The sequence below is a fragment of the Paroedura picta genome, chromosome 4, assembly GCF_049243985.1.
Source record: "Paroedura picta isolate Pp20150507F chromosome 4, Ppicta_v3.0, whole genome shotgun sequence".
NCBI classification, from domain to species: Eukaryota; Metazoa; Chordata; class Lepidosauria; order Squamata; family Gekkonidae; genus Paroedura; species Paroedura picta.
Window position 1 is genome coordinate 125,102,469 of NC_135372.1, and position 16,114 is coordinate 125,118,582.

General features: G+C 42.5%; 1 protein-coding gene across 3 annotated transcripts in view; it reads right to left on the minus strand.

The window, feature by feature from the left end:
• The window catches only part of SULF2 (sulfatase 2), a 349,962-nt gene that overhangs the window by 56,928 nt on the left and 276,920 nt on the right, over positions 1-16,114 (minus strand). For all 3 annotated transcript variants that reach the window (XM_077335558.1, XM_077335559.1, XM_077335557.1), the window contains 3 exons: positions 9,372-9,541; positions 4,995-5,145; positions 404-579 (listed from right to left, as the gene is read on the minus strand). In XM_077335558.1, the coding sequence (XP_077191673.1) occupies positions 404-579; positions 4,995-5,145; positions 9,372-9,541 (497 nt within the window). The remainder of the gene's footprint in view (positions 1-403; positions 580-4,994; positions 5,146-9,371; positions 9,542-16,114) is intronic.

The following is a 16,114-nucleotide window of genomic DNA, read 5'->3' on the forward strand; positions in this document are numbered from 1 at the left end:
TTAATTTTTTAATTAAAAAAAAAAGAAACCACCACTTGCCAGATGTATCAATAGCCAGCAATCTGTTCTGACAGTTTAACACAAAAAAAGCTTAATAATCTTTATTTCGTTAGCCTTACAGCAACTTTCTGCAATGTTATTTGGATCCATTTTTTGTGCATGTGGAACAGAGCCCCTCCCTCCCCCGGCATCAATGGTCACACTGGGATTAAAAGGCGAAATCAATCAAATTCGACACTATCCTAATACGCCTCCTAAAATGTCGAAGCCACAAAGAATATCAGTTTGACTGTCATCAGACGGCAAGAAAGACTGTCAACATGACAAGGTAAAAACAAAAAGATTCTTACAATAGTCATGCAGAGCCAAGAAGACAGTAATCGTATAAACACCATGAACTTACAAGGATCCTGCCTCCACATTAGGACCACGAATATAAAAAGGAACTCTGATGTCAAATTCATAAGGCATGGATTTTCCTTTCACCAGCCCGAACTGTCCAATATGATAACCATGGTCTGCGGTATATATTACATACGTATTATCCAGTTCGCCTGTTTCAATCAATGTATTATAGATCTGAAAACAAAAGAGAATGAATAGAAGCACAACATTCTATTTAAAAAATGACAGTATTAAGCATGGGGTCTTAAGGCTCAAGGATAGCAAAAAACAGAACTGTCTTCATGAGACTGCAACTACTATTCCTCTTGAGTAAGAACTTAAATTTGTTCAGAGATCTATTCCTAGATATTTCCAAACCAAAGAAAAGTTTAGACCCTGTCTACTCACCAAAGTGCCCAAACAATTTATGTAAGTGAACAACAGCAACAACAACAACAAAAGTTGCGAGTTCTGTAACTCGCTCTACGCAGGCCTGCCCTTAGCCTTGACCCGGAAACTACAGCTGGTCCAAAACACAGCGGCCAGGATCCTCACAGCAACACCGTGGAGGTCCCACATCCGGCCCATTCTCCACCAACTGCAGTGGTTGCCAGTTGAATTCCGGATCAGACTAAAGGTTCTGGTAATTACCTTCAAGGCCATTCACGGTCAGGGCCCAGTGTACCTGAGGGACCGCCTCCCTGCCTATGCCCCTAAAAGAGCTCTGCGCTCCACCGCCACCAACCGGCTAATGGTCCCTGGCCCTAAAGAAGTCCGCCTGGTCTCGACCAGGGCCAGAGCATTCTCTGTACTGGCCCCCACCTGGTGGAATGAGCTCCCGGAGGAGATCAGGGCCCTGACGGAGCTTAAACAGTTCCGCAGGGCCTGCAAAAAGGAGCTCCTCCGCCAGGCATTTGGTTGAGACCAGGCACAACCAACAGCGAATGAAGGGCCCCCGCTCCCCCCCCTCCCCCCATCTCCCCCCTTCCTCCCAGAACTCCACCAGAGCGCTCTGGACCTGTTGTGGTATTGCACCGTTCCATCGTTATATTATTTTATTATACTGTTATACTGTTACATTATTATGTTATATGGTTACAACCACTGTTATTAATTACTGTATGTTTAATGAAGACTGTTTCATGTATCGTTGATTAGTTTTAATGTAAACCGCCCTGAGCCTTCGGGGAGGGCGGTATATAAATCTAAATAAATAAAAAAAATAAAATAAATAAAACAAGAAAGAAAAAAAAGAAGAAAATTATTTTTAAAGTATTTTGTTAATGTCTGAACAGGATTGGGTCTTTCATAATCCTGACATTACTTTTTTTGGTGTTTTTCCCTTTCTTGTTGGGCAAAACAATAAAATAAAGCTACTAATTTGATACACATACTCTCAGTCTGTTTTATTCAGGCTTTCTCAATCAGGGTTTCATGATGGCCCAGGAAGGGTTTCTTGAATGAGTGGGTGTTATTTTAATATATTTTTTAAAAAATTGTTAAACATTTATTTTATGACCTGTTCCCCCCAATGGCTAATGTGGGAAGAGGTGGGAAGAGGAGGGGCCCCAGGTGTGGGAAGAGGAGGGGCCCCAGGTGAGCATGTGCACAGCTATGCTTATCAACTGTATTCTGCATGATCATGTGACTTCTCAAAACCCGAGGAAGCCTGAAGAATGTTTCAGGGGTTTCTCAATGGTAAAAAAGTTGAGAAAGAGTGGTTTAATTATTTGGGGGTAATTTAGAGAATGATTGTCGAAGTTTTAACCATGTTGTTATCTTCCCTGAGATATACAGAAGGGGTGGGTTATACAAATAAATATTTCTTTCTTTATTTTATGTAGAACTAATAATTTAAGGCTGCCAGTAGACAGAAGAACTAAAAAGAATTTAATACCATCCTGAATAAAACTGTCTTCAGCTGCCACCTAAAGGTCAAAAACAAGAGGGCCAAGTGCTCCTTTCAGGGGAGGCTGTTCCATAACCATGCAGGTGGCATGGAAATATCCTCTCTCATGTACCCAGCTTTTCTGGTCAATGGAACAGTCAAGAGGGCCTCTACATGTGATCCTGGTATCTGGGCAGGAACATCTGGGACTTTTAGGTATTCCTAACAAGCCATGTAGGACAGGGGTAGTCAACCTGTGGTCCTCCAGATGTTCGTGGACTACAATTCCCATGAGCCCCTGCCAGCATTTGCTGGCAGGTGCTCATGAGAATTGTAGTCCACGGACATCTGGAGGACCACAGGTTGACTACCCCTGATGTAGGACTTCTTAACATTAGCACCTTGAATTGGGCTTGGAAGGGGATTGAAAGCCATGCAATTGCTGTACTGCTGGGCCACATCAGTCCAATAAACGTAAAAGAAAACCAGATAAATAAGGCTGTATCTTGCAAGAACTTCTTGCACTACGGTCCACATGCCTTAATACTAAACCAGATGTAGTTATAATATCGAAAGGGTGAAAGCAAACAATATATTTAGAATGGTAGGACTGAAAATGGATTATGAACTGCAAATTACATTCAGTCCAAATGAACTTTTCCTTTCTAGGACTGGGATTTTAGTTCTGCAAGTATGAGGCAGAAGCCAACACAGTACTGATTGGCTGACAAATATAGAGTTCTTACAAATTGGATCTTCTAGTGAACTAATGAACTCGGGTTACTTAAAATGAAGCATGTATCTATCCTTAACACACATGAAGCATACTACAGTTAAATCATTCTAAAGCCAGTATAAATTTCATTTAGTCTGAAGAGTCACTTACAACTTACTGAAATCTGGCCCTGGAACGGTTTCCTGAATGGGTGGGAGTTAATTAATTTTATATAAATTTGTTAAACATTTATTGGGTAGCATGACAATATATGGTCTTGTTGACCCACTCCCTCCCCCCCAGTGGTCAATGATGGGCCTGGGGGGAGCAGGTGTGTACACTCCTATGATTCCCAACCACAGTCTGCACAATTGTATCATTTCTGGAGTTTCTTGACGCCTGAAGAATGTTTCTGTGGTTTCTCAGTGACCAAAGAGTTGAGAAAGGATGACTTACTGTAGCTAGTTCACAAAAGTCAATAGATGACTGAGTTTTACAGTAATAGCAGAACTTTTGCTTCCCATGTGTTCCCCTCAAAATGCAGACAAGACTCTAGGCTTCTTTCCTTAAAAATCTGTCTTACTTTGGAAAGTAAAGTGTGAAAACTAACATAGTACAGTGACCCAGATACCTCCTCGTCTGATTTAGAAAAGCAGGTCAAGACATAACTATTTTGGGAATGTGCTTGTAACAAAGCATGAGGTTAAGTTTGACTAGCTGCATGGGGTTTTTAAAATTCATCGTGGCACCTTATAATTACAAGTTCTATTCCGGCTAGCTCACTTGGGGTTAAAGATAAATCAAGCCATCTCTTTAAGCCAGTTACACCACCGAGGGTTCCCTTCTCCAAGTGCATGCAGTAGCACTTGGGAAAGATTATATCTTCCCTGAGAAAACCACCAATCAGCAATAATGGTAATCACCATAACCACCTAGCAGGCCGAGGCAGAGACTTTATTTAATCTGAACCTCACCTTCTTAGGATGCTTAAATCGCAAACATCATGCTTTAAAACACACACACACACGCACCAATAACTGGTGATTAGAAGCAATAAATTGTTTCACCTCCTTGTTAAGACGGGCAGCTTTACAGGCTTAAAAACAAGCACGTCAATTTTTGCTCAAGGAACCGGCTGGGATGAATGCTGCCTCCGTTCAGAGGCACAGCTAGCTAGCGCTGTGAGAGTTTTACTCTCTAATATCAAATGCCGCAGACTCAATTTTGTGCTGCCAGTCTACGGATAATCTACAAAGCAGCTTTATACTGTACTGGCAGCTGAACCGGAAATTCTCAGGCAGAGATCTCCCTAGCCATAAATCCATCTTGTTTCAAACTGGAGATACCCAAGATTGACCGTTTAGCATACAAAACATATGCTTAATTTCTGATCAACCACACTCTGCCTGCCAAAAAGAAACTTAGGGGTGCACGTTACCTGCTCCTACACAGACATAAGGATGGTAGCTTAGCTTGACAGAAAAGTCCAAAGCAACTTCTAACCACTTGCACTGTGATTTCACTGCGATCCACAGACCCTACCCCAAGCTCCAAGCGATCCACAGACCCTACCCCTACCCCAAACTGCACACTGCACCATGATACCCACCATGATGATCAATAAGTCTACTTACACAGGGTAAGGTCTAATGAAGAACCTATGTCAAAACAGCTTTTACTTCTTGGTGGGCTTATCAAGGTAGCAACTAAATAATGAACAACAGCCAATTAGCCTATAGATTCTAGAGGGAGACTACTGAGCTTCCATTTTCCATATGATTTTGTCTGTATTTATTGGCTACACCACAATGGCTATTAGGGATATAATACTATTCTTAAAATTCTAGTAGATGATGCTACTGACCTTCTCGGAGCAAACTCAGTCTTATTTTTAAAAAGCTTGACCATCTTGGGGTTATGCAATTTATGTTTGCGTTTGGAAATCTGAACTTGTATCTTGGATGGACTACCATAATAAGGCTTGGGGAATGGGATTGGAAGACTTACCGCCTCCATTGAGTCATCCACAGACACAAGCGTTTGAAGGCGTTTCTGCTGCAGTATATTAGTGAATTCCATGTGAATTGGTTTCATGGGCCCGGTATACCTCATGATCCAATGTTTGTCTGGGTTTGGAGCATAGTTGTAACTGGGAGTGCTAAAGACAGAAGTAATGAATCAATGTCAATGAAACATACATAACCTTTTTTTTTTTTACCAATATTACAAATGGATTCAGAGATTCTGTATAAGCAATACACAAGCATACAACATAGCTTCATGGCTGTGAAGACACACTTGAAAATGTGTGAGAATCAGGGCTGGTTTATTCATGTACCCTGTGCTACGGGTCCCATGCTTCCAGGGCCCCCACACAGTTTCTTTTCCCACAGATCAGGGTTATAGACTCTCTCCTCCCCGTTTCCCGCTCTTTAAGGACACTCGGAGTGACACCTGCTTCCACTGTGGGGAAGGGCCTCTGTCCCATTCTGGGTGCTCCCATTGTAATTGTACTCTGCTAGGGCCCTGCAAATCCTTAAACTGGCTCTGGTGCTACGGATCCTGTAAATCCTTCAACCAACCCTGGTGAGAACAGTTTGAGGAAGTCTCAAAAGTCAGAGGTTCTTAAAGCCAGACACTCAAATTCCCTGGTTCGGATCCTATGATTGCTGCCCACACACATATACACATATAAAAACAGTCCCTTTTTCCATATGAATGTGCCCAGAAGGGAGCGTGGGATCATGACTGGGCCAGTCCATGTGCATTCATTGAAAAGCCTGAATCTACCTTAGGAAACCTCCAGAGTATACACACAGGGATTTCTTGCCATACGAATTGCCCGAACTCCCACAGTTCCGCAGGGCCTGCAAAAGGGAGCTCCTCCACCAGGCATTTGCCTGGGACCAACCACAGGTCCCGCTCAGACATCTCCTCCATGGCCTGACCCAGTCTGACCTCTCTAAGGGCCTTACCTAAGTTCCTGTTCCTGCTATATTGTTGTTTAAGATCACTGAGATTGTGTTATTTAGAACCATTGTTAGAATACTGTTGTTGTTGTATTTGTTTATGTTATATATTAATTCGTTCCATGTATCCCCCCATGATGTTGTATGTAAACCGCCCTGAGCCATATGGAAGGGCGGTATAGAAATCAAATAAATCAAATCAAATAAATAAAATAAACCCAATTAAGCATCTAGCCTTTATTCAGGTTTAAGTGCACATTTGCAGGTCAATACAAGAAACTACCTGAGCCTCTTGTAAGGCAGCAGACATGCAGTCTGAAAGCTCTGCTCATGAGGCTGGGAGTTCAATCCCAGCAGCCGGCTCAAGGCTGACTCAGCTTTCCATCCTTCCGAGGTCGGTAAAATGAGTACCCAGCTTGCTGGGGGGTAAATGGTAATGACTGGAGAAGGCACTGGCAAACTACCCCGTATTGAGTCTGCCATGAAAACGCTAGAGGGCGTCACCCCAAGGGTCAGACATGACTCGGTGCTTGCACAGGGGATACCTTTACCTTAACCTTTACAAGAAACTACCACTGAGGTATCACCACCATACATATATATTGTATATGCATACCATCTACAGCAGGGGTAGTCAACCTGTGGTTCTCCAGATGTCCATGGACTACATTTCCCATGAGCCCCTGCCAGCGTTTGCTGGCAGGGGCTCATGGGAATTGTAGTCCATGGACCTCTGGAGGACCACAGGTTGACTACTCCTGATCTACGGCAAACATATACTTGACAGCATAAATGCTGAACATGTAAAAAAGGCCACAGAGGGTGGCAAGTCTTTATGGTAAGAATAAATTCTTTGTACTAGGACTAATTTTCCATGGTAAACATAACTTTACAGGTGGCAACAGACTACACTTCCATGATTTATCTGAAAGTCAGGTACATGGGAATTGCTCTGTTCAAACTAGAACCTAGTGTAAAAGCAAGTGTCATCCAGAGTAAATGAGGACATTTCTATAGTAGGACATTAGCATTACGAAGCTAGCAACTTAAGTAAGAAGTACGGCTGTTCCAATGCAATTCTGCGTAGGATGTCATAGCCCAGGGAGACCTGACTTGGTAAAAAGGCCACACTATTTAGCAACTGTGGCCCATTTAAGCACAGCTACTGGAGCATTTAGCCAGGAATGCCAGTATTAAAAATTTTATTACCGCTTTCACTAGTCAGCCAGCTGTGTGAGACTCCTATAAGCTTCAGTCTCAGATGGACTGTGCTATTAACATTTCCAGGTGCTTGTACAGGTAGTGACAAACATGGGACCCTGGAGGCTCTAGCACATTTTCATCCCATTCAGTTGTGTAAATAGCAAAGAGGAAACCTAAAATGGCCAAGAAGGTGGAAGCCTGGGACTCTGGTTCCGCCAGACAGTACATGAGCTAAAGTGAACCTTTGCTAGGGAGCTTCCTCAGTGCAACTGATGGGCTTAGAAAGGGGTAACTCTGTTTAGGATTATGCTAAGACCATTTCTGCAGTAGGGTCTATCCCGGTGTCTGTATTTAAATATCTGAAGGAAACATTGCCCCATAGAAATCAGCCTTTCCAAGAGGAAATTCAAACTTTACGCCCCGTAACTGCATGTTTTTGTAATCCTCAGATATCTAGATTTCTTATTTTCTTGGGGAGGAATTCCAGCATTTGCTTCCCCACCCCCATTGCACCACCTGCCATTTTGTGGTGTGGATACACTGACACATCTTCACCCCGCCTCCCTCCCTCCACTACCTCTACTGTGATATCCATTTTTCTTTTTTTAAATAATATGTTCATATTACAATGCAATTAAACACCAGAGTTAATGTAACCCCCAAACCTGGGATCACTTTTGCTGGAGGGGGATTCCCCCTCATCGGAAACTGCCAGCTCTGTGAAGGTAAAGGTATCCCCGGTGCAAGCACCGGGTCATGTCTGACCCTTGGGGTGACGCCCTCCAGCGTTTTCATGGCAGACTCAATACGGGGTGGTTTGCCAGTGCCTTCCCCAGTCATTACCGTTTACCCCCCAGCAAGCTGGGTACTCATTTTACCGACCTCAGAAGGATGGAAGGCTGAGTCAACCTTGAGCCGGCTGCTGGGATCGAACTCCCAGCCTCATGGGCAAAGCTTTCAAACGGCTGCCTTACCACTCTGTGCCACAAGAGGCCTGCTCTGTAAGGGGCTGCAAAGGATCTGTCACCTGACAATAAAGATAACAACCAATTGGTCGCAGGCTGTATAGGAGCCTTGGATGGGCCAGTTTTGGCCTGCAGGTCATACGCATGATACCCCTGTTTTAAACCATGGTCTTGTGTCATGTGTGAACTGAGGCAATGTGTTTTTGTGAACAGCTTCTTCAAAGCAAAAACATTCTAAAGGGGGTCTGAGAGGATTCTTCATTTGGGGAGGAAAGGTGGCTTATGATTTTCTTTATACATTGTTAATGTTCTCTCTGATTTTACATTGTTAATGTTCTCTCTGTGGCTGGATAGAGGCATTGCTGCTTGGAAAATGCTGATGGTTGGGGAAACTGTTGCTATGCAGTGCCCTGAATGCATCCAAAATGCCTGGCAAATTCCTTTCCTGGCCTGCTTTGTGATTTCTTGGCTCAGCTAAAATCTCCCGCTGGTTAATCCATCCAAAGTCCACGATCGTCTTTGATTACTACAAATGTAACCCTCTTATACTTAACAGATTTGTCAGTCTTACAGCCAAATACACAAAGTACAACATTTCTGGAAGCTGAACAAAAATAACCACTTCAAATTCATTCAGAACGGCGGGGGAGGGGGAGCGAAACGCTGGTCTGTGCGACAATTCTTCATCAGCCCTGAAAAAAAGTGCCGGTAAAATGCTTCCAGATACTACCCCAGTTGCCCTCAGAAAGACTTCCCAATCATCATGTCGAAAACTTCTGTCAAATGTTCAAAAAGCTTTAATTAATTAAAATGTTTAATTTAAAACATTTATTTCTACCTTGCTGAGCTCAAGAGGGCTTGCAACATAAATAAAACAACATTTAAAACATGCTCAAAATACAACAGGGGTCAGGGTACAAAAAGACATTAGCAAGGGTTCCAGTGAACTGTGTTACTTCCCTCAATCTGCTCTCAATTCCAGACCCTGAGCCTGTCACATCTATTTATCAGGGATCCATTATTTCCTTTACTTTCACGTGGGGAGCCATGTTGGTCTGAAGAAATCCAACCCCCCCCCAAAAAAAAAATCTGGGATGAATTTGCATAATCTGGTACTTGTAAAAATCACAACGATGTCAGACTATTCTATTTTAACTGCTTTTGAAATACTCATGCCAAGACCTGAGTTATTTTGTGAGAATAACTGGAAAACAAAAAAACTGGCTTGAGAATTTTTGTTTCCTTACATGTGTTGAGAAGCATTGGGGAAGAGATGAGAGTATTGTGGGGCTGAATCTTCGGGACCGTGAGGGGCTGCGTGGCTGAGGACCATCAAAACTGGCCTGTGAGGATACATCTTCTTTGAGATTCGGAAGAAACTAATACTGTCGTTGGTGATCAAGTCCGTCAGATAATCCTGAAGAGTGGAGAAAGAGAAAACTGAATGATACATCAGCAACAACCAGCAACGTCATCTACAATCCTTGAAAGCAGTCTTATTTTTTACAGAATGTACATGAATTGATTTGTGTTTTATGCACACACACACACACACACACATTAATGTTGTCCCATGGGATGTCCACATTGTAATTTACTGCTTGTAAACTCCACTGATTTTAGTGGGAGGTACAAAAACCACACCTTCCTTTGCCTGTTTTTCCACAGGTCTTCTTGGATGGTTCTACTTTTCTGACTGCTTTGGGGCATATCAGCAGTCCTATTCATGAAAGAAGGTAGAAGAAGGGAAACATACATGAACCTGTCTCATAAAATCAGACCATTTGGTCCAACAGGGTCAGTATTGTCTTCTCACACTGGTAATGGCTCTCCAGGGTCTCAAGGAGAGGTCTTTCACATGACCTACTTACTACCTGGGCCTTTTTAAAGTGGAGATGCTGGGGACTGAACCTGGGACCTTCTGAATGCCAAGTAGATGTGGACATCCTAGAATGGGGGAGAAATGGAAGAAGGAGTTGTAGCAGCCACATCACCTGCTTAATAATTATTTTTACAGCTATACTGCAAATCTCTGAGTTTCAGTCTGGTACTATCCTATAAAAACAAGATGTTCAGAGGACTTAGTGGAAGTAGGAATAGAAACACAATCTACAGACCTGTCTGCCATTTTTTACAAGATTTTAAAGATTGCAGTATCAAATTATAGGGCAATTTATTGCTAAGACTCCATTTAACTCAAAAATATGTTCCACTGAAAGATTGTTTTGAAGATTACCACCAATATAAGCCCGTTATCGTAACTGATGGCCTGACCTCATTATGATGACACACGATTACACCCTAGAGATGATGGTGTATCACTGGGTTTTTTTATTAACTCTACAAACATTCTTGGGAGATATGCTTTTGGGAATGTTTAAGAATGTCATGACATGAACACGGATTCTTCCCACATAGAAAAAACTCCTTGTATCATCTGAAAAGTAGAATTAGTCCTTGATTTACTCCTTAATATATTTTCTAGTGATTTCTCCTACTTTCACCACTGTTCCAAAGCGCATAAAATGAACATAGATTAGACATATTTATTTTCATATACAAGTTGGCTAAGCTAAACCATAATAAGGCTTTTCTCTTAATTGGGCTAGACCACAGTACTGTGTTTGAACAAAGAAATCAATAGCATTCATCCTCAGATTGAGCACAGGGCTCAAAAGTTGGGACACACACCTGTTTATCATTAATGATTACATCTTACTCTGCACTGGGCACTGAAATTAAAAAGCATGCTGATAATGTCATATAAAAAGAAATATTTATTTTAAATATTTCTATTCTGCACACTCAACCCATATACGTTTATGAGGTGTCTCGCAATTATAATAAATATAAAAGAAATGACAATGAAAGACCAACAAATTATAAAATAAAGTTCCACATTTAGCAGCAAACAATTGGAATGTTAATTAAAAATCACTGCATCCTTCTTTCCTTTCACAGTTAGCTGTGAAAACTGACAACTCAAAGGTTCATGCTGCATAGTGTGTAAACTTCCTTGTCCAATTAGGAAATAATTCAGAGGTAATTTCCTAGACATCTGAAAAGTTCATTCCAATTTCAAATCACATCCAGATTAAGGCTCCATGCAATTCTTATCACTGCTTGAGTACTCTAGCCATTGGTACAATATTACCGCAAGAACAAAGTCACTACCAAACACTGAGACCTGGATTTTTTAAAAAAACGTTTGTATTCTACATCTGCTATTTGCCAGAGTTTTCAATCAATCAAGTATAGAACCGTGGATTCCTCAATGTGGACTCTGAAGAAAAAAGGAAATCACGAGGCACAATGATATAGTAGTCTTCTCTTCCAATATATTGTCATAGTAGTAGTTGTAGTATCACATTGGCAAAATGCTCATGATCGTCTGGGGATTTCATAAAGTACCCCACTTTATGAGCATTTTGCCAATGTGATACTACAACTACTACTATGACAATATATTGGAAGAGAAGACTACTATATCATTGTGCCTCGTGATTTCCTTTTTTCTTCAGAGTTTTCAATCAGTCTACATTTTTTCCATCTGTACACTACTAATGTGTACACGGGCAGAAATGAAACAAGAAAACAAAAAGTTAATTTTATTGCAACACTATGCAGAGATTCTTTCATATAGTCGCTTCAGCTGAGTAGACATGTTGGTCTATAGCAGAAGAGTAAAATTTGAGTCCAATGTACCTTTAAGACTGACTTTTTACGAAAGAAACACATCAAGACACAAGCACACAAGCATACAACATTTGATTCAAACATATAAACAGTCAGATTAATGCAGCTTTCTTTTTGACAGTGTTTATCAATGAATGTGTTCTCTTATTTATATACTATTCTCAGTCAGCGTGCTTTGCCTGTGTGTGGTCCATTTATATTAATAGTGACATTTAAAAATATATAGGAGAAGAAGGTAGGTTCTTATATGCCACTTTTCTCTACCCAAAGGAGTCTCAAAGCAGCTTAGTCACCTTCCCTTTCCTCTCCCCACAACAGAAGTGGGTGAGGCTGAGAGAGCCCTAATATTACTGCTCAGTCAGAACAGCTTTATCAGGGCTGTGGTGAGCCCAAGGTCACCCATCTGGCTGCATGTGGGGGAGTGCAGAATCGAACCCGGCATGCAAGAGTAGAAGTCCGCACTCCTAACCACTATACCAAACTATTAAAATGATTCTGTCTAGCCTAACTATTTGACAGCTGGTAGAGAAAGCTGAAAGAAAAATATCTATTACCTCATGTTTATTTCAAATAGGATTGGAGAGACTTATCATATTGGGGCAGGGGGGGGGGCCTTACCAGTGATGCAATGATTTTGCTGGGGACACAACTTCTGGGCTGTACTGGAGGCCACGTCACCAGAACCACCCCCTATTCCCCACTGTGCCAGCCTACCAAGTGGCAGCAGGGGAACAAGGCTGCTAGCTGGAGGTTTCCCATTAATTCTGGAGACTTTTTAGCCCTAGTCCTCAGTGAAGTGGTAAAAACTGCACTACTTCTGATTGCAGGTGGGGAAGGTTCATATGACTGAATGCACCTTCAGTTTTCTGTGTCAGAATTAGGGATCTAGCCTAACCTTCACGATGTCCTACTTTTCTATACACAGGAAAGCTTTTCTGGGGGGAGGAGGTATAGAAGGAATTTCAAAGTGGCTTACAGTCGCCTTCCCTTCCTCTTCCCACAATAGGGGGGCCGAGAGAGTCCTGGCAGTATTGCTGTGCTAGAACAGCATTATCAGAACTGTGATGAGGCCAAGGTCACCTAGTTGGCTGCATGTGGAGGAAGAGCGGGGAATCAAACCCAGCTCTCCAGATTATAAACCACAGCTCTTAATCACTATACCAAGCTGGCTCTCTACGCCATACTGGAGAGTGGAGGGATCTCAGGAGGGTTTAATGTCACACTGCCCACTCTCCAAAGCAACTATTTTCTCCAGGGGAACTGAGCTCTCTAGTCTGGAGCTCAGTTTTAATTCCAGGAGAGCTCCAGGTCCCATCTGGAGGTTGGCAACACAAAGGGAAGGGAACGATACCTCATATTTCAAATTGCCGATGCTCAACCACTCTCTTGCTAAATATGAAGTGTGGAGCTGTTAACTCTTCACTCTACTCCCTTCCCCCTCTTTGTTCTTTTAGGGATGGGGAAACAAACAAAGCAACAAGAGGATATGAATCCATTCAGAGGCTGATTTCCTATCTGACAGCAAGAATACCATGGTTTTGCTTGTCACCACAGAAGCAGGTCCACTGCTTGGGGCGAGCTATTTTGAGACCGTTTTCAACCCTGCAGCAAGGGGCAGAATTCATCCTTCAGCGCCCCCTTCCCACCTGATGCTGCCTGATGTGGGCCAGCCCAGATACTGGTTTGCCAGCTCAGGGAACACTGGGCCATTGTCTCAGATTTGATTTGCTTGTAACTGTGAAAGTAATGTTTCCCCCCCCCCCCCACGTTTTTTTTTATCCATTCATCAAAATGATGACCTGAAACAGCAGTGTGTCAAATACAAGAATGGGAGAAACTTGAAAACTGTCAAACGCAGAAATATCTCTCGCTGTTGTTGACAAATGTTCAATTACTGTGGCCTTCCTTTTAAAACATTTATTTATTTTCAAACACATCATACAAAAAAGTAATATTTAAATTCATTGTGAAGTTACTCAGCATGAAATCAACCCGTGTAACACAAAATTGAGAAAGATTCAAATGGGCAGCCGCGGTGGTCTGAAGTAGCACAATAAAATCAGAGTCCAGTAGCACCTTTAAGGCCAACAAAGATTTATTCAAGGCGTGAGCTTTCGAGTGCAAGCACCCTTCCTCAGACTATGAACTGACCATCATGATGTCCAACCCACAGGACCGTCAGTACACTGTAGTTAAATTACTAATCTCCTACCTGGAGAATCAAATCAGCATTCAACTAAATCAGCATTCTGTGCTTAACCAGACTTTCTGGTCAGTGATAAGATAGAAAATGGTGGTTAAATTGATATTCCTATTAAGATGTTCAGGACCCCCCCCCCAAAGTAATTTAGCATTCTTGTTTTAAATTTAGAGGCCCCTGAGAATCAGAGACTCTAAACCAGCCTTTCTCAACATTTCTACTGTTGAGAAATCCCTGAAACATTCTTCAGACTTCGAGAAACCCCAGAAGTGGTGTGATCATGCAGAATATGCTTGGGAAGCATAGCCATGTACATGCCCACACTGGACCCCTCTCCCTCCCACCCCTCCAGGCCCATCATTGGCCATTTTGGGAGGGGTGGGTCAACTTGACCATAGATGGTCATATCACCCAATAAATGTTTAACAAATTTTATAAAATATATAAAAAATTAATTAACTCCCACCCATTTGGGACACCCTTCCAGGACTGTCAAGAAACCCCAGGGTTGCATGAAACCCTGCTCTAAACTGTAACTACTTAGCTCATGCATAAATACCGCTCTGCATGTGCCCTCAAGATCCTCAAGCAAACCTTGATGGGTAACTACCTCTTCTTGTAATCAAGTTTCTAGATTTACCATTCTTATCAATTGTACAGATAACACAGACCATTGAAATAAATGGGCTTGAGATCAAATCAAGCCTGGATTCTCCTTAGGAGGCAAAGTGAAAAAGCGAAGGCATTTATATTTCATTCATAGCACGAGAAGAAAGCACTCACTGGAAAAGACAATACTAGGAAAAGCTGAAGGGAGTGGGTAAAGAGGAAGTACCCAAGATGAGATGGATTGACTCCAATAGGAGAGCCATGACTTTCAGTTTGCAAGACCTGAGAAGGGCTCTTTACAATAGGGTATTTGGGAAGTCATTCTTAGGGTCACCATAAGTCAGAAGTGACGTGATAACACACGTCTCTTAGCTATCCTTCTCTTAAGAGTTTTTAGTCAGATGAGGTATGAGTTGGCCAACACTAATCTGGGAAGGTAAATCAAATCAAATTACTTTGATTTGCTATGATAGCAAAAGTACTAACCTCTTCCTCCACTGACAGTACTAAGTGGCAAAGCTGGTGGTGAGCCTGTTAGCTGGATCCTCAGCAGCGCCTTTGAAAATTCCATATTTATATTCAGCAAGTGAAACAAATTAATACTCAGTGATGCTGGAGAGATTATTCAGGATATTGCTTTTCAAAACTTGACTTCTTCTTGCTTAACAGAGATTGCCAGGGAATAGGAACATGAATTTTGTATTACATTTTTATTGCACATCATCGGCATTCAGACCTCCGAGATTAGACCTCTGAGATTAATTGTTCAAAACAACCCCAGTGGGTTGCCAGGTCTCGTGCAAGTGAGGAAGATGATTTCGGAAACGGAAAGATGTGCATTGGTAAAAAAAAAAATGCAAAGAACCTTTCATTCCTTTTACAGGAATTAGATCATTTCCCCCCATATTTAAGAAAAAGATAGTTCATTAAAAATATATTAGGAGCAGATTATTCAGTTTTCAAGTTATGTCCCACCACTTTAATCACATTACCAATACTGATACTTCTTGATACTGTGTATAGTAGGACTGAATGCTGCCTCACCAGGAGTGGGTTATGGAGGTCTACCACCAGCAACTCCATGTTACTTAACACAGTGGTCCCCAACCTGCGGGCTGCGAAGGCCATGGCGCCGGGCCGCGGCTCCCTCTCCCCGTCCCCCCCGCAGTAAAAAACTTCCCAGGCTGAAAGCTTGTGGCCTGGGAAGCTTCTTACTGCGGGAGGGGGGGGAGAGGGAATCAGGGCCGCACCAGCGCATCGCGCATGTGTGGCCGAAATCGCGGATGCGCAGCATTTTCACTCATGCGCAAAAGTGCAGTGCATGCGCGATTTTGGCCATGCATGGCGTATGCGCGCATGTACAGCCCGGCCATGCATGCGCCATGCGCAAACACATATGAGCAGCATGCGCAGGCGGGCAGTTGCCCTGATGGTCCCTAGCCTCAAAAAGGTTGGGGACCACTGACTTAACAGATATATCACGAA